This window comes from Piliocolobus tephrosceles, chromosome 3 (assembly GCF_002776525.5).
Source record: "Piliocolobus tephrosceles isolate RC106 chromosome 3, ASM277652v3, whole genome shotgun sequence".
In the NCBI taxonomy this organism is placed as follows: Eukaryota; Metazoa; Chordata; class Mammalia; order Primates; family Cercopithecidae; genus Piliocolobus; species Piliocolobus tephrosceles.
Window position 1 is genome coordinate 14,104,153 of NC_045436.1, and position 21,218 is coordinate 14,125,370.

Sequence of the window (21,218 nt, forward strand, 5' to 3'; positions counted from 1 at the left end):
TTGACCTATAGAATTTAAGCAAATTAGAAACTATTAAAATTACATTGATGAATCTTGAAGTTGATCTAAAAAATTACTGTTGAAAATAAATAGGGTACTGGTATACTCAAATCTGTTTAAATAATTTGGTACGTTAAGTTTGAACCACAAAGGATATATATGTGACCAGTTTTAATTGGGAAAAGAAAGAATGGGATAGATACTTAAATAGATCTGGAGGATTCAAATCAAATTTATTTTCCAAGAAAATGATAGGTAAGAATTAAGAGGCTTTTGATGGACACTTCTGTCATTCATTAGCTCTTTTGTGATTACTCATTAAACATATATTAATTTAATAATTACTTCCTTTTTTTCCTTTCACATTTTTTACATTTAGATAGATTCTCACTTTGTTTCTCAGGCTGGAGTGCAGTGGTGTGTTCGTAGCTCTTTGCAGCATTGACCTCCTAAACACAAACAATACTCCAGCTTCAGCCTCCCAAGTAGCTAGGATTACAGCCTTCTGCCAGCAAGACTGCCTAGTTTTTTTTTTATTTTTGTAGAGATGGGGTCTTGCTATGTTGACCAGGCTGGTTTTGAACCATGATTCAAGTGATCCTCTCACCTCAGCCTCTCGAAGCGATGGGATTACAGGCCTGAGCCACTGCCCCCACCCAATTCAGTTTTTTATCCAGCACTGTCAGATAGCATTCTAGTGGAAGATATAGTAGTTGATATAAACGACCAAAACTTCTGCTTTTATGAAACTTATATTCTAGTAAAGATGTCAAAAGTTAAAGTGAGGCTGGGTGTAGCGGCTCCCACCTGTAGTCCTAGCACTTTGGGAGGCCAAGGCTGGCAGATCCTGTATTAGTCCATTCTCATGCTGCTATAAAAGATATACCTGAGACTGGGTAATTTATAAAAGAAAGAGGTTTAATTGACTCACAGTTCAGCACAACTGGAGAGGCCTCAGGAAACATACAACCATGGTGGAAGGGGAAGCAAACACGTTCTTCACATAGCGGCAGGAGAGAGAAGTGCAGCGAGAAGCAGCAGGAAAGCATCTTAGAAAACCACCAGTCTCATGAGAACTCACTCACTATCACAAGAACAACATGGAGGTAACTACCCCCATGATTCACCTGCCTCCCACTGGGTCTCTCCCATGACATGTGGGGATCTATGGGAACTACAGTTCAAGATGAGGTTTGGGTGGGGACACAGCCAAACCATATCAGATGCCTTTGAGTCCAGGAGTTCAGATCCCTTCAGACCAGTCTGGGTAGCATGGCAAAACCCCACCTGTACAAAAAAAATGAAGAAATTTGCAGGGCATGGTGGTGTACACCCCTAGTCCCAGCTACTTGGGAGACTGAGGCGAGACGATCACTTGAGTCCAGGAGGTTGAGGCTGCAATGAGCCATGCTCGTGTCACTGCACTCCAGTCTGGGTGACAGAGGGAGACCATGTCTTGAAAAATAAATAAATAAATAAATAAATAAATAAGTGGAAATCATACTAAGAAAAATCATTAAAAATCTTAATTATGAAGGAAATTAGAAGTTCAAAGGAAGATTGGTGAGTTTATTGAAAGTGTAAATTTATTTCATACTCACTGAACTCACCCAGCAGTCTCAAGAAAATATTTAGCTTCAACAAGTACTTGTATATTGGTGCTGTATTAAGTTTTAATTAGAAAGTCATGATCTCTATCCAAAGAAATGGATACAGTAAATACATTCCCAGTATTAAATACAAACTATTTTTTAGATTAAATAACTATTGTATAGCATTCAGTTGGTGTTATTTCCGCATCTGCATTTACCTGACTGTTTCTACAGCTCTTACTACATTGAATATAAAATGCTCACTGATCATGCAGATATATATATAAAAAATAAATCCTACTGGAGTATTTAACTCTAGCTATACCTAGGACTATGAATATTCCTACAGATTTAAAAGATATTATTTGGAGCATATGTATGGAATGAATGCTTTCAAAACATGGAAATGCAAATGATCTTAATTCATAAATGAACAAATTATTCTTAATATTATTGAATATCATTTCCTAGTTACAGAGCTAGGGGAAAAGAATGAATTCTATCTATCTATCCTTATATCCATCTGTTATTATGTATCAGTTCTGGCTGTGCACATTTTCTAGATAAATGTTTTATTTTAGCCACATGATGTTAAAAAAAAAGAAAAACTGGGTAATCAATTGTGAGAAAATGAAAAGGACCTTCCCATGCCACTATAAAAGTATGCCATATCTTGGCTCAGACCCAATTCCGCAGAATATCCATTAGTGATATTAGTAGTGATATCTAAAAGTCTCATTGTCAATATTAATCTGCAAAACCGTATCTTTTTCATTACTCGCATTATCATTAACAATTACACATAATGTTTATGATAAGTACAAAGTAGAATACAACCATAATTGACTATCTGTAATGCAAAAATATGGGATTTATATCATTTTATGTAAAACTACTGCATCATTAACTATAAAGCTTCCTTCCTTTTTAATATAAGTTTTAAAAACCAGTGTTACATACACAAACCTTTACATTTGACATTTTGTCCTAATTAGAGAAATTGTATGATGATTACCCTACTTAACAAATGAATAGGCCAGGAGCAGTGGCTCAGCCTGAAATCTTAGCACTTTGGGAAGCCAAGGTGGATTGCCTGAGCTCAGGAATTCAAACCAGCCTGACCAACAGGTTTAGTAGAGAAACCGTGTCTCTACTAAAAAGACAAAATTATCCCGGCATGGTGGCACATCCCTGTAATTCCAACTACTTGGGAGGCTGAGGCGGGAGAATCACTTGAACCCAGGAGGCAGAGGTTGCAGTGAGCTGAGATCGCACCACTGTGCTCCAGACTGGGCAACACAGCAGACTCTGTCTCAAAAAAAAAAAAAAAAAAAAAAAAAAAAAAAGAAAGAAAGAAAGAATAAGGAGCAAACTCCTTTAGAAGTATAATTTATTGCTTATTCCAGCTTACTTCGGTGTGAACCAGGGAAGAACCAGGGAAGAGGAGAGGCTAGAAAAGAAGAGGAAGAAACTGAGGAACACGAAAACCCTAAATCTCTTGTCGACAAATATGGGAAGTGGCAGCACAAAATTTATATATAAACATTAGATATATGAAGCAAACATGTTTTTAAATCCAACCTTCATTATAAATATAAATATTCTATAACTTTCATTCCAAAAGAATCATGAGTATGTGAGAGTCAATTTCTGCACAGCAGCAATGGAAAGTTGTTGAAACAAGTGACTTTGTCTTTTCTCTCAGGATTGACATCTTTAAATATGTGATCTACGGCATCGCAGCTGCGTTCTTTGTGTATGGCATTTTGCTGATGGTGGAAGGCTTCTTCACGACTGGGGCCATCAAAGATCTCTATGGGGATTTCAAAATCACCACTTGTGGCAGATGTGTGAGCGCTTGGGTATGTTCGTTCTTTACATTCAGTATTTAATGTGGATTTATTTCAATAGCACACAGGTGTTTGCATTCATCTCCCAAGAATTAAAGTATTTTTTTTAAACATAGTAACATTTCCTTCTGTGATGCTATCTTAAATCTTGATAACATTATTTTTGAAATTAAGATTATCCCTTGTGAAGATTCAGTTTCAAATCCTCAGATTCTACGTAGCACAACTAGTTTTGTTTCTAGAGGTCACAACACTGTTGGTTGATTTATGATTATTTTTTTCAAAAGGCTTTGTGGTTCTCATGAGAATTACAGGAAAATTCATCTCCAATTTATAAGCAATACATATGCCTGTGTCCTGTTAAACATATGTGTCTGTATTTTACTGTAAATTTGAGGACAGCTATATCATGTGATTTCTGTTTTGTATTAACTGAGGAATTCTATTAATTTCCACCTTAAATTTTAATTTATATAATATTTAATGGCAAATCTAACTTACAGTCTTACTCTAGAGTTTCCTAATACAGAAAATGCATATTAATGCATAAGAGCGGTGAAAATGAAAAGTAATAAGGTTGAAAGTACTTTTGCACTTTTATGCAGAATAATTTTTCTAGAATGAAATGTTGAAGCTTCCATTCTTGACAGACATATTTTCCTTTTCTCTAATGTTATGTAACAACATGTGTCTAATTATAACATATAATTCATATTAAGTAAACTTTCTCTAATAGGGAATGATGTAAATGACTTCAATCTCACAGAAATGTTCAAAAATACCTGTTAACCAGCAAACCTTTTTTATTTTAACCTGTTTCTAACACATTTTATTATGCTTCTCGGTGTCAACAGTAACGATAATCTGATAAGATAGTTTGCCTGAGCTGTGGATATTTGTAATGGTCTCTGGAATTGTTTCTTATGAGAATCACCTATTTTAGTTTGGGACAAGACTAATCGTAACACCCAAAGAGCTAAAATATATAAATTCGAGCAAAAGTGGGATCCCAATAATGCGACTAAGTGGCTTTCAACTGTGCCTTATTATTGAAATGTTTTAAATCAGTAATATCAAATTATAGATCCAGAAAAACTTAGTTACACAGAGATCTCGGATTGATGAAAAAGTGAAACATGAATAATTCATGGTCCAATTTTCAGTGATGCCGAAGCAATTTCTCCAGTAAAGAGGCAACTTCCGATTTTAAGATTCATTTCTCTTCTGCCAATAGAGTAGAGTGAATTGAGTTATATAGTAATTGGCTTTTTATTACAATTGGAAGAGTAACATTGTAATGCCACTGGTGTGCCTTGGCAAGTTACTTACCTTTTATGGATCACAGTTTCCTCATTTACAAAATGAGGATCATTTCTAAAGCTTATTCCAGCTCAACGACTCTGTGATGCTAAAGCCCTAGTGAAAAAATAATGAGATAAGGGGGTCTGAAAGCACGTCTTTACCAAAAGGTAATAACCCTCTGCCAGGAAGAGTGCAGTCAATTGTGTTATTTCATTCAGAATTTGAAAATAACTTCATAATGAAAAGAAAAAGCAATCAACGAAGAACTGTATATCTCTATATAGAGAGATATGCACTTGGTTAGCTGCCTGCCATTCAAGCATCTTAAAGGTATTTCAAATAGGAATTTTCGAAGCAAACCGTGAGCCACGTTTCTGTTTTTTTTTTTTTTTTTTTTTTTCCTATAATGGTAACAATTATGTCACCAGTCCCACCCAACAGACCAGAAGGGTGGCAGCAGCTGCGTGGGCTCCTCCAGAGTCAATGCAGCAGGGTGTCAGCCCAGCAAGATGCCCCGCCCACTCCTGTAACACCTCCCCGCCACCCCGGAATGAGCAGAACAGAGACAGGAGTAGAAGCTGTATTCTCCTGCCTTCTGCAGAGACAGCAGAACAGCGGATGAGGCTCTGAGCCATACTCTGGCTGTCCCAGCACTGCCTTCACGAAGGGGGTAGCTCCACCACTTACAAGTAAACAGTGGCGGCTGCAGCCAGCACTGCAGAACCCTGGCTCCCTTCTCCTCTGCCAGCCATTCCTCCACACCCCCACCTCAGCTTGCATATCACTCAGGACTTGCAGCTCCATGAAATTGAGGGGAAAAGAAAGATTTATCGTCCACCCTCTCCTGCTACTTATTTCCATTCTACTGATGCTGTTTTTTTTTTTTAACATTAATTAATTATTATTATTATTTTTCATTTGTAGGCAGATTGTATCTTACGGTCTACCTTATGATGTTCAAAGTGAACCTATTAACCTGTTTTGCCTGTGTTCCGTAGCTTTGAATGAGTCTGTGCTTTGGTGCTTTTGAAGGTATTATATCAGTGCAGCTCTACTTGGGATACTGAATAATACTAAAGCGTGAATTTTTTTTTTTGCGACAAGTATATAAAAATCTTCCTTAGTTGATACTAACAGAAACTTGTTATTCTGTCCCTGTTTCTCTCTGCTGCATAAAGAGTAAATGGTTACTCATTGAAATTACATCAGCATAAATGGAATTAATTTTGAAGCAGCAGGCCAGGCGCAGTGGCTGACGCCTGTAATCCTAGCCCTTTGGGAGGCCGAGGCGGGCGGATCACGAGGTTAGGAGTTCGTAAACCAACCTGGTCAACATAATGAAACCCCGTCTCCACTAGAAATACAAAAGTTAACCTGGCATGGTGGCACGCACCTGTGATCCCAGCTACTTGGGAGGCTAAGGCAGGAGAATCGCTTGAACCCAGGAGGCGGAGATTGCAGTGAGCCCAGATAGCGCCACTGCACTCCAGCCTGGGTGACAGAGCAAGACTCCGTCTCAAAAAAAAAAAAAAAAAAAAAAAAAAAAAAAAAAAAAAAAAAAAAAGAAAGAAAAGAAAAGAAAAATGAAGCAGCATTGTGTCACTGAATGGAGAGATAATCAACATCCCCTTTACTCAATGAATGCCTTTGAAAGCATAACTTGATCTGCATTCTGTGTTTCCTCTCAGGCAGTATCAGGGCCAATTCAAGTTCATTACAACATTTTAATGCTATCTATCATTGAAAATCCAGAATTTGAGTCACATAAAACCACAATATTAAATTTTGGGAGTGAAAATCATTATTAACTACTTTATTAAAACATCATATGAAAAGTTATTAAAGTATTTTAAGTAACAAAATTTATTTACCTTAATTAAATGACACCAAATTGAGTACAGTCAAATACATGTTATTGACTACTTTACACATGACCTTATTAAGTTTAATGTAGAAATATTTATTTTCTTTAACCATATTTTCTTATTAAAGTTTAAGCCAAAACATATTTATTCCACTGCAAATTAGGAGACATTCAGTGTGTCACATTTTCAAATCTTGAGATAGTTTTTGCACCCATCCCCAATTTTCTTATTTCTACAAATTTCCGATTGCTCCTGTGACATTATTATGGATCTCAGAATTTTTCTATACTTCTTCTCTCATTTAGATTTTTAAATAAAACAGTTCAGAAGTAATAGATTTCCCAAGTGTACTAAAGTCTATGGAATTTTTAATAAATTTATTTTCCATAAATCTACCTGCTCTAAGAGTTAAATAAAACAATAATAACTTTTGGAAGTGTGTTTACTAGTTTGCTATGGCTGCCACAACAAAGTACTATAAAGTGGATGGCTTAAACAACAGAAATTCATTGTCTCACAGTTCAGGAAGCTAGAAGTTTGAGACGAAAGAGTCACCAATGTTGACTTTTTTTTTTTTTTTCCCTGAGGGCTGTAAAGAACACCTGGTTCCATGTTTCTCCCCTACCTTCTGGTTGGCTGCTGGTAATTGTTGGCATCCAGTGGTTTATAGAAGTCCTAGTCATCACTACCTTCACATTCACATGATGTTCTTCCTGCCTGAAAGGCTGTGTCCAAAGTTCCCCTTTTTTATAAGGACAGCAGTCATTGGAATAGAGTCCATCCTAGTGACCTACTTTTTTCTTTTTCAACTCAATAAAGAGCAATAAGATCAATCTCTGAGATACTGGTAGTAGAATTTCATCATATGAATTTTGTGAGGACACAGTTCAACTCATAACAGTCTTATTATAACAGCAACATTCTTCCATATATAAGTTTTAAATCAACAAAATTAACTAATTACTATTGTTACCCTGTTTCAGAGATAAAGAAACATAAGAGGTTGACTATCCTAATCTGAAAATCCCAAATCTGAAATGCTCCAAAATGTGAAACTTTTTGGCTGTCAACATGATGCTCAAAGGAAATGTTCACTGGAACATTGCAGATTCAGGGTATTTGGATTTGGGTAATTCAACTGGTAAGTCTAATGCAAATATTACAAAACCTAAAAAAAATTTTGAAATTCAAAGCACTTCTGACCCTAAGTATTTCAGATAAAGGATATTCAACCCTTATTCTATTTGTTTAGTTCAAAACACCTGTCTTAGCCTCAGCCTTAGCCAGGCTAATTTTCGTATTTTTAGTAGAGATGGGGTTTCATGATGTTGACCAGGCTGGTTTACGAACTCCTTAGCCTCAGGTGTTTGTAGATTTGACCACAGCTCATTAGATTAGTATTTTTAAGACATACTCTATATAATTATCTTAAAATCTATTCTGTATAACTCACAGCCCCGTTTCATAGCTTAAAATCAAATTTTAGTACTAATAATAAGTTAAGTAATAATAACAGGAAATATTTTTTAGGCACTTACATATGCCTGCACTATACCTACTATACTTAATTGTAGGACATTGAATCCTCTGATAAACTATACCACATAGATACTAGAATTATCCTCATTTCAGAGATGAAGAAGCTGCCACCTGGAGAGGATGACTGACTTGCCTGGAGTACATGGTGGGTGATGAAGCCAGATTTGAATCCAAGCATCTGGCACAAAGCCCATGCCGCTAACCTCATGATCAGGGCTTCCCTACCATTTTATGGTTTATTTGAGTTAATTTAATAGGATGGTTGTCTGTTCACCGAGGGTCTTTTGTAACTCGGCAGTCATTTTCCGTTTTGCATCTTTGTAAGATCACTCACTGATTCATTACAGAGATGTCCTCATCTTAACCTTTGCTTTTATCAACAATCACGAATTGTCTCTTTCTACAAATACAAGAATGCCCTGCAGGATGTGAAAGAACTTGGTAGTCTAAGATGCTTTTTTGTGACTAACAAACTTTTGATGACAAGCTATAAGGAGGCCTAAGATAAATTTCAAAGTATTGTAAAGAAACTCTGAATTCTAGTCTGCCCCCAAAATTTAGTGCCTTTTAAAATAAAACGCACGCACACACACACACACAAACACACACACACACATTTGAACCCAAACTGTGGAAACAGAATTCCTAGAATAAAGCCTTACCTCTTTCTAGGAAACTTAAGGCAACATCATTTTTTTTTTTTTTTTTTTCAGATTTTATCAGTAGGGAAGATTTGGAGGGTGGGGTGTAGGAGGTGTAGACTCCCTCAAACATAGGGGTGAGATTTTAAAATAATATTTGAAAAACCATTGCATTGAGGAAGAAGGGCCAGGATTTTATTTGCTGCAAGTATCTGAAGTAGATCTCGTATATTGCTTCAGAACTGAACTCTAAATACTAGGACAGTGGACCAATCTCAGCGTAACTGTTAAGATATTAACTATGCTAGTACATAAATTGTAGGAAGAAATAAATAAGAAAAAATAAAGTTCTTATTTTTTCTGATGTCTAATGTAAAAGTTGACAGAAATTTTCTGCTAGTCTCATAAGGTGGCATTGATAAAATGGAAAACTCTGTGTAAAGCATCTAGTTTAGATTTTAAAATACAAGAGACTTACAGCAGCCAGAAATGGAAAATTGATAAAAAGTTTGCATCATGTGGATGCTTCTCAGATCACCGTAAGTTGTGACTGAAATTAAATTAAAAAAAAAATAACTTCTCAAAATGTTGAACACTTTATTTTGTTTATATCTGTTTTTGCATTTTTAGATTATTCAAATCATGATATATACTCTTTGGCCAAAACTTTAAAAAAAACACTGTATATTCTCCAGATTGTCCTAGGATAAAATTTTATATAATTTATGACTGCTTACATTTTTATAATCCTAAAGTAATTTTTAAATAAACATTTTATTTTGGAATAATTTTAGATTTACAGAAAGGTAAAGATGGTACAGTTTCCACATATACCAAACCTAGTCTGCCCTGTGACTGACACTTTACATTAGCATGGTATATTTGTTACAATTAGTGAACCAATAATGATACACTATTGTTAACTAAAAGTCCATGCTCCTTTCTGATTTCCTTAGTTTTTGCAAAATGTTCTTTTTCTGTTTCAATATCCCATTCAGGATACCATATTACTTGTAATTGTCTCTCCTTAGACTGCTAAGAACTACAACATTTTCTAAGACTTTCCTTGTTTTCAAAGGACTTGGCGGTTTTAAGGAGTATTAGCTAAGTAATACATTTTGTAAATGCACTTCGGTTGTAATTTGTTGGATATTTTTCTCATGATGAGATTGGGGTTTTGAGTAATGAGGAGGAAGGTCACAGAGATGAAGTATTTTTCTCATCACATCATATCAAGGGTGTCTAAAGTACTTTTACTTAAAAAGAAAAACTAAACACATAAAATGACACATTATCTGACCCAAGCTTTCCTAAACAAAGTAATTCTATTAAAAATAATTACATAAAGCATCTATTTTATGATAAACATCCTGTATTTAGGTTAATACTCTATGGATCTCTGTTTTCTTTTTACAGAATACTTGAAATCTTGCAGTATCTAACTTTGTTAATATAAAATTAAATTATGGAATGTGATGCCCTCTAAAAAGTTTAGGGAAATATCTCTATAACATATGAATTTCTAATTTCTACTTACAAATATACTCTAGTTTAAATGAAGGCATCTGCAGGTATAGGTTTTTCAGTCCAATTTTGCAATAAAGCCAGGAATTAATCTCAAGGATAGCAAATATTCATCCTCAACTTTTTAGACTTGATGGCTTCCAAGGCAACAATCTGGGTACATTCACTCACATTAACTGTTGTCAATGTGATTAGCCTCAATATTACACATTCAGGTGACACTTGACAAAGGAAAATACGGTTTTTAAAATTGGCTAATTCAAACGCAAATATACTTTTAGTATGCCAAATAGTTTCAAACAAGTACTACTTAGTACTTAAATAGACCACTAGAGTAAGGATGAAATAATAACCACAGACTACTAATGGTCTTTTAAAGTACTGATTGGTTGGTGAATGCCTTTATTTTTCAACTAGAAATTTTATGCCTGCCATACTGGGAAAAATCTTTATGCAAAGATATTTTAAAATTATTTTCAGAAAAAACTCAAGAGCTATATATTTTTTGGACTCTGTCTTTCAAGCAATATCATTTTACAAAAGATATTGCTTCACAGCATGTTGAGATTCCATTTCTTTATCTCTGTTTCTCATTTTGAGATTCACCACTACTATAGTTTATATGTTAAGATTGCTTTACAGGGAAACTAAGTGTTTTGAGGGTATTAAAGTTAAATATTCAGTGAAGAATTAGTAAGACTAGCATTATTATATTGGGAACACTGGTCAAAAGTACTTTTCTCAGTCCGGGCACAGTGGCTCATGCATGTAATCCCAGCATTTTGGGAGGCCAAGGCAGGTGAATCACCTAAGGGCTGGAGTTCGAGACCAGCTTAGCCAACATGGTGAAACCCTGTCTCTACTCAAAATACAAAAATCAGCTGGGCGTGGTGGCGGGTGCCTGTAATCCCAGCTACTTGGGAAGCTGAGGCGGGAGAATTGCTTGAACCCAGGAGGTGGAAGTTGCAGTGAGCCGAGATTGTGCCATTGCACTCCAGCCTGGTTGATTGAGTGAGACTCCATCTCAAAAAAAAAAAAAAAGTAGTATATTTCTCAGACATTTCCTGTGTCACTGATATTAAAATTATATTATATTGTTAGTACTCACCAAATGAAAATTTCCTTTGCAGTAATATTTGCTGAAAAAATGTATATTGTACTTGAAACGGAGTTTTACTCTTTTTGCCCAGGCTGGAGTGCAGTGGCGCGATCTCCTCTCACTGTTACCTCCACCTCCTGGGTTCAAGAAATTCTCCTGCCTCAGCCTCAGTAGCTGGGATCGCAGGTGTTCCACCAAGACAGGCTAATCTTTGTGTTTTTGGTAGAGATGGGGTTTCACCATGTTGGTCAGGCTGGTCTCAAACACCTACTGACCTCAGTGATCAGCAGGCGTCATCCTCCCAAAGTGCTGGGATTACAGGCATGAGCCACCACCAAGCCCATCTGATGCTTTTATTTTTATATAATTTGACTTTATTTGAATTTTGTTTTCAATTGAAAGAGTAAAATCTCTAGCTCAGTTTTATTTTATTTAAGGATCTGTTACAAGGATTGATGTGTCATTCTGAGTTGCGAGGATTCATCAAGAAACAAAACAGAATCCCTGTCCCTGGGGAGCCCCTGCTACAGTCAGAATGCATGGGAGACTTGTACATGAAGACCTGCATACTAAACCTATTGATGAACATGCATATAGCTTACACTGTACAAAGAGGAGGAGATTAAAGTCTGTAATAAAGAAGTGTTGACTAGTGGAGACCTAAGGCCTAGTACAGTACACATTGTAGGCACACAGGACATTTTAATTACAGTGATGCACCCGCTAATGTGCTCATCAGTGCTGAACCACGTGTCAGAGGGTGGTTCCGTAGGCTTACAATACCATATTTTTACTGTACCTTTTCTATAGTTAGATATGTTTAGAGACACAAATACTTACCATCATGTGACAATTGCCTACAGTATTTGGTGTAGTAACATGCTGTGTAGATTTATGGCCTAAGAGCAATAGGCTATACCATGTAATGTAGGTTTGTAGTAGGCTACACATCTAGGTTTGTGTAAGTATAGGCTAGGATGTCTGTACAAGGACTAAATTGCCTAATGATGAATTTCTCAAAATGTATTCCTTTCTTTAAAGGATGTATAACTGTATTAACAAATTAGTGAGTAAAAGGGACTCTTGATCTTGGGTTGGCAGGATAGAAAGAACTTCTACAAGTAACCCAGAAGGTGTGAATTAGAATGAAATTCATAGAGTGCTGCAGTCATACATGTGCTAGATCAGGATGGAGAGGTTTAGTAGATGCAAAACTCTGATGTGTCATGTAAATCTTGAAGTATATGAACATGATTTATGGAGTGGATGAGAGCAATGCAAGATAATAAAGAAGAAAGTGTTGCAGTTAGTTTTTAAATGTTGACTTCATTTTTTAGAGCCATTTTAAATTGGCAGTAATATTGAACAGAAGGTACACAGACTCACATTCCTTTCTCTTACATATATGCAGCCTCCCCTACTCTTAAAATCCCTCACCAGACTGGTACCTTTGCTACAATCAACAAACCTACATTGACACATCATCACCCAAAGTCCACAGTTGAAATCAGGGTTTATTCTTGGTGGTGTACATTTTATGGGTTTGAACAAATGTATAATGTCATGTATCAACCATTAGAGTATCACACGGAGTGTTTCACTGCCCTAAAAGTCCTCTGCGCTCTACCTATTCATCCCTCCCTCACCCCAAACACCTGGAGACCGCTGATTCCTTTACTGTCTCCACAGTTTTGTCTTTCCCAGAAAGTCATAGTTGGAATCATGCAGTATATAACTTTTTCAGGTTGGCTTCTTTCACTTAGCAATATGCATTTAAGTTTCCTCCACATCATTTCCTGGCTTTATAGCATGATTTGTTCTTTTTAAAAATATTTTTATTTTACCGATTGATTGATTTAAATTGACAAATAAAAGTTGTATATATTTATTTTGTACCACATATTGGTTTGAAATATGTATACATTGTGGAATGGCTAAATCAAGCTAATTGATAAATGCATTACCTCACATGTTTTTTTTTTTTTTGTATTGAGAACACTTAAAACCTACTCTCTTAACCATTTTCAAGAATACAACACACTGTTATTAACTATAGTGACCATGTTGTACAATAGACCTCTTAACTTATTCCTTCTGTCTAAGTAAATCTGGTGTGCTTTGACCAGCATCTATACCCAACCCCATCACCTCCAGCTTGTTTCTTTTTAGCATGGACTAATCTTCCATTGTCTAGATGTACCAAGGTTTATTTATCCATTTACCTACTGAGAAACATCTTGGTTACTTCCAAGTTTTGGCAATTAGCAAAACGCTTTAAACGCCTGTGTGCAGGTTTTTCTGTGGACATCAGTTTTCAGCTCATTCAATATCGGAGAGTTGATGGCAGGATTATATGGCAACCGTATGGTTAGTTTTGTAATACATTGCCAAACTCCTTTCCAAAGCTGCTGTACCATTTTGCATTCCCATCAAAAATATATGAGAGTTCCTACATTGCAATTAGTTTTGCACTTTAGAAAAATTCTTCTGACTAAAAGTAAAGGCTGGATTGAAGAGGAAAAATGCTTGAGGTAGGGAAAATTTATATTGTTTACTCTGTCGCTTATGTTTTATTACTTTATGATTTTATATATAGTTATTTCACTACCGTGTTTGCTTCCAATTTTATGAGCAGTGATGTTTTTAAAACTTTCTATATTTTAACTTGGCCTTGTCGTTTCTAAATTAATATGATTTTTTTTCTAGCTGCCATTTTGGGTGTGCTATTTATAAATCATCCTGATAGAATCTTCTTCTGTTTTTCATATGTATGTATGTATGTATGTACGTATCTATCTATCTATCTATCTATCTATCTATCTATCTATCTATCTATCTATCTATCTATCTATTGCTCTTCCTACCTGTTAGCTAAATATATTTTCTTGTTTTGTTTTGGGTTTTGGTTTTTTTGGGACAGTCTACTTCTGTCACCCAGGCTGGAGTAGAGTGGTACAATCTCGGTTCACTGCAATCTCTGCCTCCCAGGTTCAAGTGATTCTCCTGCCTCAGCCTCCCTAATAGCTGGGATTGCAGATGCACACCACCATGCCTGGCTAATTTTTGTATTTTAAGTAGAGATGGGGTTTCACCATGCTGTCCTGGCTGGTCTTGAACTCCTGACCTCAGGTGATCCACCTACCTCAGCCTCCAAAAGTGCTGGGATTACAGGCGTGAGCCACCGGGCCCGGCCTAGCTAAATACGGTTTTAAGTGAGAAAGAAAGCAAAGCACTAGTTGAAAATTTGTGCGAGCTGGTGTGCAGGCAAGAAGGTGTGCTCCTGTAATCGTTTCCTTCCCTCAAAACCCTGAGTATATTATACAGGAAGGTAGAATCACCCTGTGGCAAATATTTCGATGTTTTCTTTGGTATGCCTCATTCCTTTGACAATCATAATAATATTAAATATACCTGTCATTGTTTTGTTTAATTGCTTTCTCTGGTTCTTTAACATTTTTCCTATCACAAATCTGGATGTAATTTTTTTAAAAAACTATCGCCGGGCGTGTTGGCGGGCGCCTATAGTCCCAGCTACTCGGGAGGCTGAGGCAGGAGAATGGCGTGAACCCGGGAGGCAGAGCTTGCAGTGAGCTGAGATCAGGCCACTGCACTCCAGCCTGGGCGACAGAGCGAGACTCCGTCTCAAAAAAAAAAAAAAAAAAAAAAAAACTATCATTTAAGTCTGTATAGTTCTGTTTTATTTCTATGGAATGTGCCAAAAAGTATTCAAGTAGCATTTTTTTTAACATTTTTAAATATTTGAAGTTCTGATTCAATGATAATCTCTCAGCAGATTGACACATGCATATGATATATGTGGTGTTCTCCTGGATTGTGATAAAGCTTATAATTTCCTTTATGTGATCAATTTTAAGAGCTATTTTTGTGCTATAATTTCACATAGAAATTATAGCCTGTATGTTGCCATTTGGTAGAAAAATAGATATATTCTCACTGGTCTGAAAGATATTTCACTTCATCCCAGGACAATGATATGAAGAGATGCACCAACATTTATTGCCAAGACTTTTTCTTGTCTTGCACAATTTTCTGAAGGTCCCAGTGGAGGAGGTGATTTGAAGAGCAACAACGCACATGCTGATTTAGGGATCATACACTTTCAAACAACGGAAACACCTTTAAAACAAACAACGCACATGCTGATTTAGGGATCATACACTTTCAAACAACGGAAACACCTTTAAAACAATAATTACATTTTAGCATGGCTTTCTTCATTGCTTCTTTTCAAGTTTAAAAATGAAAACTGACATCCTTGGTAACTTTCAGTGACTTTTCTTTTTCTTTTTTTTTTTTTTGTGACAAAGTGTCACTCTGTCACCCAGGCTGGAGTGCAATGGTGTGATCTCAGCTCACTGCAACCTCCACCTCCTGGGTTCAAGTGATTCTCCTGCCTCAGTCTCCCGAATAGCTGGAATTACAGGAGCCCCGCCACCACACCTGGCTAATTTTTGTATTTTTAGTAGAGATGGTAATAATTACATTTTAGCATGGCTTTCTTCATTGCTTCTTTTCAAGTTTAAAAATGACAGTTTCATTTACTTGATTGTTTTGCTTCTTCATTCTAATTTTTGTTAATTTTAATTTGAGGAAGAAGAAGTAAGACCCTTGTTAACAGGGAAATTTGAGTAGTTTTAGCTCACTGGTGGTTACTCTGTTTTATTAAGTAATAGCAACACTTTATTTTTGTGTTTTAAAAAAATTGTGACTATTTTAGTGTATGCTTTTTCCAGCAATATTTTTGTTAATGTTTTTAGCAAATATTTCCTTTATTCAGCATTATATTTCTAAGAAAATATTTACAAGCCAAGAGTATAACTAGTATTTCTATTTTTTAACATAATATATTAAAAATTTCAACACTTGAATTCATATGTTTATCACTAGGGTCATACTTGGTTGTAGACAACTTTTATGTCCACATACTTCTTTTTTTTTTTTTTTGAGACAGAATCTTGCTCTGTCACCCAGGCTGGAGTGCAATGGTACGATCTCGGCTCACTGAAACCTCTGCTTCCCGGGTTCAAGCGATTCTCCTGCCTCAGCCTCCTGAGTAGCTGGGATTACATACCCAGCTAATTCTTTTATTTTTAGTGGAGACAGGGTTTCACCATGTTGGCCAGGCTGGTCTTGAACTCCTGACCTTGTGATCCACCCGCCTCAGCCTCCCAAAGTGCTGGGATTACAGGTATGAGCCACCACGCCCAGCCTATATACTTCTTTTTAATTTTGCTCTCCCCCAAAATCTTTCACTTTTCCTCATCTTTTCCAACAAACAAGGAATCATCATCTTGTAAAATCTTGAGATTTGTCAGTTTAAAAATGACATTTAACTGTCAATACTGTATTATTGTGAACAGTTGCCTTTTATTTGTCATATTTTTATTTTTAGTTATCAGGTTAATGTATCAAAACCCAGTAAATCATAATGATAAACACATGGTAAGATACATTTTCTCACAAGACAAACCTTACATTCACAACATCATTCATTCAACAGATGTTTGCTGAGTGTCTACTGTGTCTCAGGCACTATCTTGAGCATTACAGATAAGCAGTAAGTAAAACAGACAGAAAGTTGAATATATTTCCCCACCAAAGCACAAGAGCTCATGCCCTGATTTCTATTAATTTTAACTGGGAATAAAATAACTCTGGACAATATGATGTGATAAACTTATCAAGAGTGTGCTTGCCTTTCTAGTGCAGTTTTCGTCACTATCATTTTGTTTCTCTTAACTGTTTTTAAAAAAGGACATTGAGTACTTTTAATACTCTTTTACCTTCTGCAAAGTAACAATACATAGTAATAATGTATTTGTTATTTCAGTGGGCTGATATTTTTATTTTACTCTTTAAAAAAAGGTATCTCGGTCAAGCGCAGTGGCTTACGCCTGTAATCCCAGAACTTTCGGAGGCCGAGGTGGGCGGATAGCCTGAGCTCAGGAGTTCGCGACCAGCCTGGGCAACACGGTGAAACCCCATCTCTACTACACAAAAAAATTAGCCAGGTGTGACGGTGTGCACCTGTAGTCCTAGCTACTCGAGAGACTGAGGCAAGAGAATTGCTTGAACCTGGGAGGTGGAGGTTGCAGTGAGCCGAGATCATGCCAACTGCACTCCAGCCTGGGCCACAGGGTGAGACTCTGTCTCAAAAAAAAAAAAAAAAAAAAGAAAGAAAACAAAAACAAGTTACCTCATATGACAGGATTTAAGGTTTTCTTCCTCTATATCTAAAGTAACATATTTTCAGCCCTTACACTCACTGTCTGAAAATTCTCTGTAGCTTTATCCCTGTAGTTCGGTGTAGGAAACCAGACAGTTTCACCGATCATTTTATTCTGATGAAATCATCTTTACCAAATGAGATTGAAGTATTTAATCATTTCACAATGACACTGGCGGTTTTTATGAACCAAACCACACAGTGAACACTTATATTATATTAGCATTTCACATATGCTCATGAATAAATTCCTCAAATCATTTTTTGTTAAATAGATTTTATTTTTTAGAACCATTTTAGGTTCACAGCAAAACTGAGGAGGAAGTACAGGGATTTCTTACATAGCCCCCTCCCCAACACCCAACAAGTGGATAGACTCCCATTATCAACACTCCACCACCACCCTAATGGCAAATTTACGATCGATGTATCTACATTGACACATCACAATTGCCCAAAGTCTAGAGCTTAGATGAGGATTTCCTCTGGGTGTTGCACATTCTTTGGGTTTTGGCAAATGTATAATGACATATATCCACCATTATACTTTCAAACAGAATAGTTTCACGGCTCCACAAATCCTCTGTGCTCCACCTATTCATCCCTCTCATTCCCCCTACACTTGGCAACCACTGCACTTTTTACTGTCTCCCTACTTTTTCTTTTTCCAGAATGTCATAGAGCTGAAATTACACAGAAAGTGACTGCCCTTTTCAGATTGCTTTTTTTCACTTAGTCATATGCATTTAAAATTCCTCCATGTCTTTTCAGAGCTTGATAGCTCATTTCATTTTAGTGATGATTAATATTCCATCCTTTATCTAGAAGTGCTGGAGTTTATTTATCTGTTTATTTACTGAAGGACATTTTGGCTGCTTCCAACTTTGGGCATTTTTGAATAAAGTTGTTATAAGCATAACAAATCATTTAAAATAATTTTTTGATCACAACTTGAGCATAGGTAGTTTTGGGCTATATTGCTGACGACGAAGATGATGATCATTGCATATTTTTGAGTAATTTACATAATGATTTAGTAATTTTCTCTGCATTAAGCTATACACTGTGTAATTTCCAGAGCCTATTTGATTGCAATGCTTTTTCACTTTGCAATTGTAGTGATAGTATGTTCAGGTATTCATTTTCTTCCCTTTAACTTGGTGTTTTCCTGCCTTAGTGTTGCAGTTTTCAACCAGGAGCTATTTTCTCCTCAGGGAAATTGAGACATTTTGATTGCACAACTGATATCTGACATCTAGTGTTAGAGGCCAGTGATATTGTTAAGTGTCCTATATTGTACAGGACAGTCCCCTTAACAAATAATGTTCTGGCCTCAAGTTCAGTAGTGACAAATTCAAGATACTCTGATTTAGATATTTGGCTCATATCCAGTTACTCCATTCATTAATGCCTTTGGCTATTTCATTGACATTAGTAGGTGTGTCTGGTTTATCATCTCATTGTTTTTTTAAACAATAGGAATAGTACCCTGTCAGTGTCTAAAGTTGAAGAGCAAAGAAGTCTTTACAACAAATGTACTCCTAAGATCTCCTTTGATTCCAATATAGAAGGAGTTATTAACACTGGATATCTATCAGAATCACCTGCAGTGATTTTAAAAATATAGATATAGTTAGCATAAGAGGGCCTGAACTTCTTTTTCTTTCTCACATTGAGCAGATGATCCTAATGTCTGGCCATGGTGAAAACCGTTATTAGAAGTTGCATTCCCTCAGCTATTGTCTATCTATTGAAGCGTCGTTTAAAATCACAGGATTATTAAACTCTGAGCCATTTCTGCCTTTGATAAAACTTAAAGGTATTTCCTTTGTTGTTAAAGTGGGAAACATGATTGGATTGCTACTCTTTAAATTCATTCCAAGATGAGAAAATACTACCAAAATATATTACTGTGAAATATAAGGTTCTGAGCTAAGATTTAGTAAACTATTTTTGTATCCTGTGCCTTGAAAAATGAGAAACAATGACCTGAGTTCAATCTGATAGAATATTGTTGGTTATAAAGAGGCTTTGGATACATCAAAACATCCATTTTATTCATTTCACTAAAGTTTAAATGTGCCTTATATCTGAAACTCTTCATTATATCATAACATTCCATTCAATATGTAGCATATGTTTTCATCAGTTAGTTCAGAGACTCAGAGACTTTTGGAATCAGAGTCAGCTGGCTTCTTTTCATCAATGCTGCTGATTTCCAAGGTGTTATTTTTACTTCTACCGGTGCACATCTGCTGAAGTTGCCACAGAAAGTCTAGACCTCAACAGGGAGTGATTTTCTTAGACATTAAGTCTAAGTTCATAGGAGTTCAGATGAAAAACCAATTATATTTTACAAGTCATTTTCATGTTAAATACACTGCAATCTCAATGGCTACATAATCAAGAAGCAATAAGATGTTGCCTTTTTCTAAAGACCATGAAACTTTGCCTCTTGCAATTCTGTTTCAATTTCTCTACCAGATTTCTAAAAGTGATTAGAATATCCAGACTGACATCAAAACAATAATCACATGTGGTTTTATTTAATTTAAAGTGAAAAAGAAATAATTCATAACAGTTTTGTTGAATCAAATGCTAACATGTGGTAGGCTATCAAGAAATTTATACTGAGTAAAAACAAAAATCAAGCAGGAAATCTAGTAGGAGGATGCTTGTTTTACCAGACATTTGCATGTTCTGATGAAATGCTACTAAAACGATTATGGGATAATGGAATATGTCAGATATTAATTAAATATATAGCACCCCATTTTTATCATTTTATACCAATTTTACTATCAAAGATCAATGAATTAACTAATTCAAATTAAGGAAGTTTTACTGAATTTTTTTTTGTGTGTGTGAGTCAGGAGGAATTAGTCAGCATTTTAATATATGTGAGTGATCCTAGATAATGACTAAAATAAGAAAAGCCAATGAGGCCACTTTGTTTATGTAATTTCTACAGAACTTATCTTCCCTTCCTAGAATTACTATAAATTAAAATTCAGTGTCTGCTCAAAGCAATAAATACCCAATGGGACAGAAATAGTTTCCTTATGTCCATACCTACCTTTTGAAAGTACTAAGTAATACATTTTTATTAAATCAGACTATCTCCTCTCTTTGAGTTACTGCTTACATTTTCTGCTAAGTGATTTTATATAGAATCTTCCCCTTGTTTACATCATAGCCCTATAAGAAAAGTATCATAATTTCCAGTTCACAAATTACAAAAGTGACTATGGGAGATTAAGTGATATGTCAAACTAGTGACTAGGTCATCTGATTTCAAGTTCAGTAGTACTTTTATCACTTTTTTTTCATTTTTCCACCATTTCCCAAACATATTTTGAAGATGAATTTCAGAAAGTGTTTAATCAAAAAGCAGAAATTAATAAAGGTGCACATACACAAAAATTGTTTTCAGAATCAGAAAAATTTCTCACATTCTCAGAGTTTGTTCTAACAAAAGTAAGAGCAGCTTACTAATTTATTTAACATTCAGACTACAAAAAATATATATCCATTATATGACTAACAATGTGACATTAGA

At 35.7% G+C, this 21,218-nt stretch overlaps 1 protein-coding gene across 4 annotated transcripts in view; it reads left to right on the top strand.

The window, feature by feature from the left end:
- The window catches only part of GPM6A (glycoprotein M6A), a 364,860-nt gene that overhangs the window by 322,308 nt on the left and 21,334 nt on the right, over window positions 1-21,218 (top strand). For 3 of the 4 annotated variants that reach the window (XM_023229352.1, XM_023229338.1, XM_023229343.1), the window contains one exon: window positions 3,298-3,454. The exons of the other annotated variant lie outside the window; for it this stretch is intronic. In XM_023229352.1, the coding sequence (XP_023085120.1) occupies window positions 3,298-3,454 (157 nt within the window). The remainder of the gene's footprint in view (window positions 1-3,297; window positions 3,455-21,218) is intronic. 4 annotated transcript variants of the gene reach the window in all.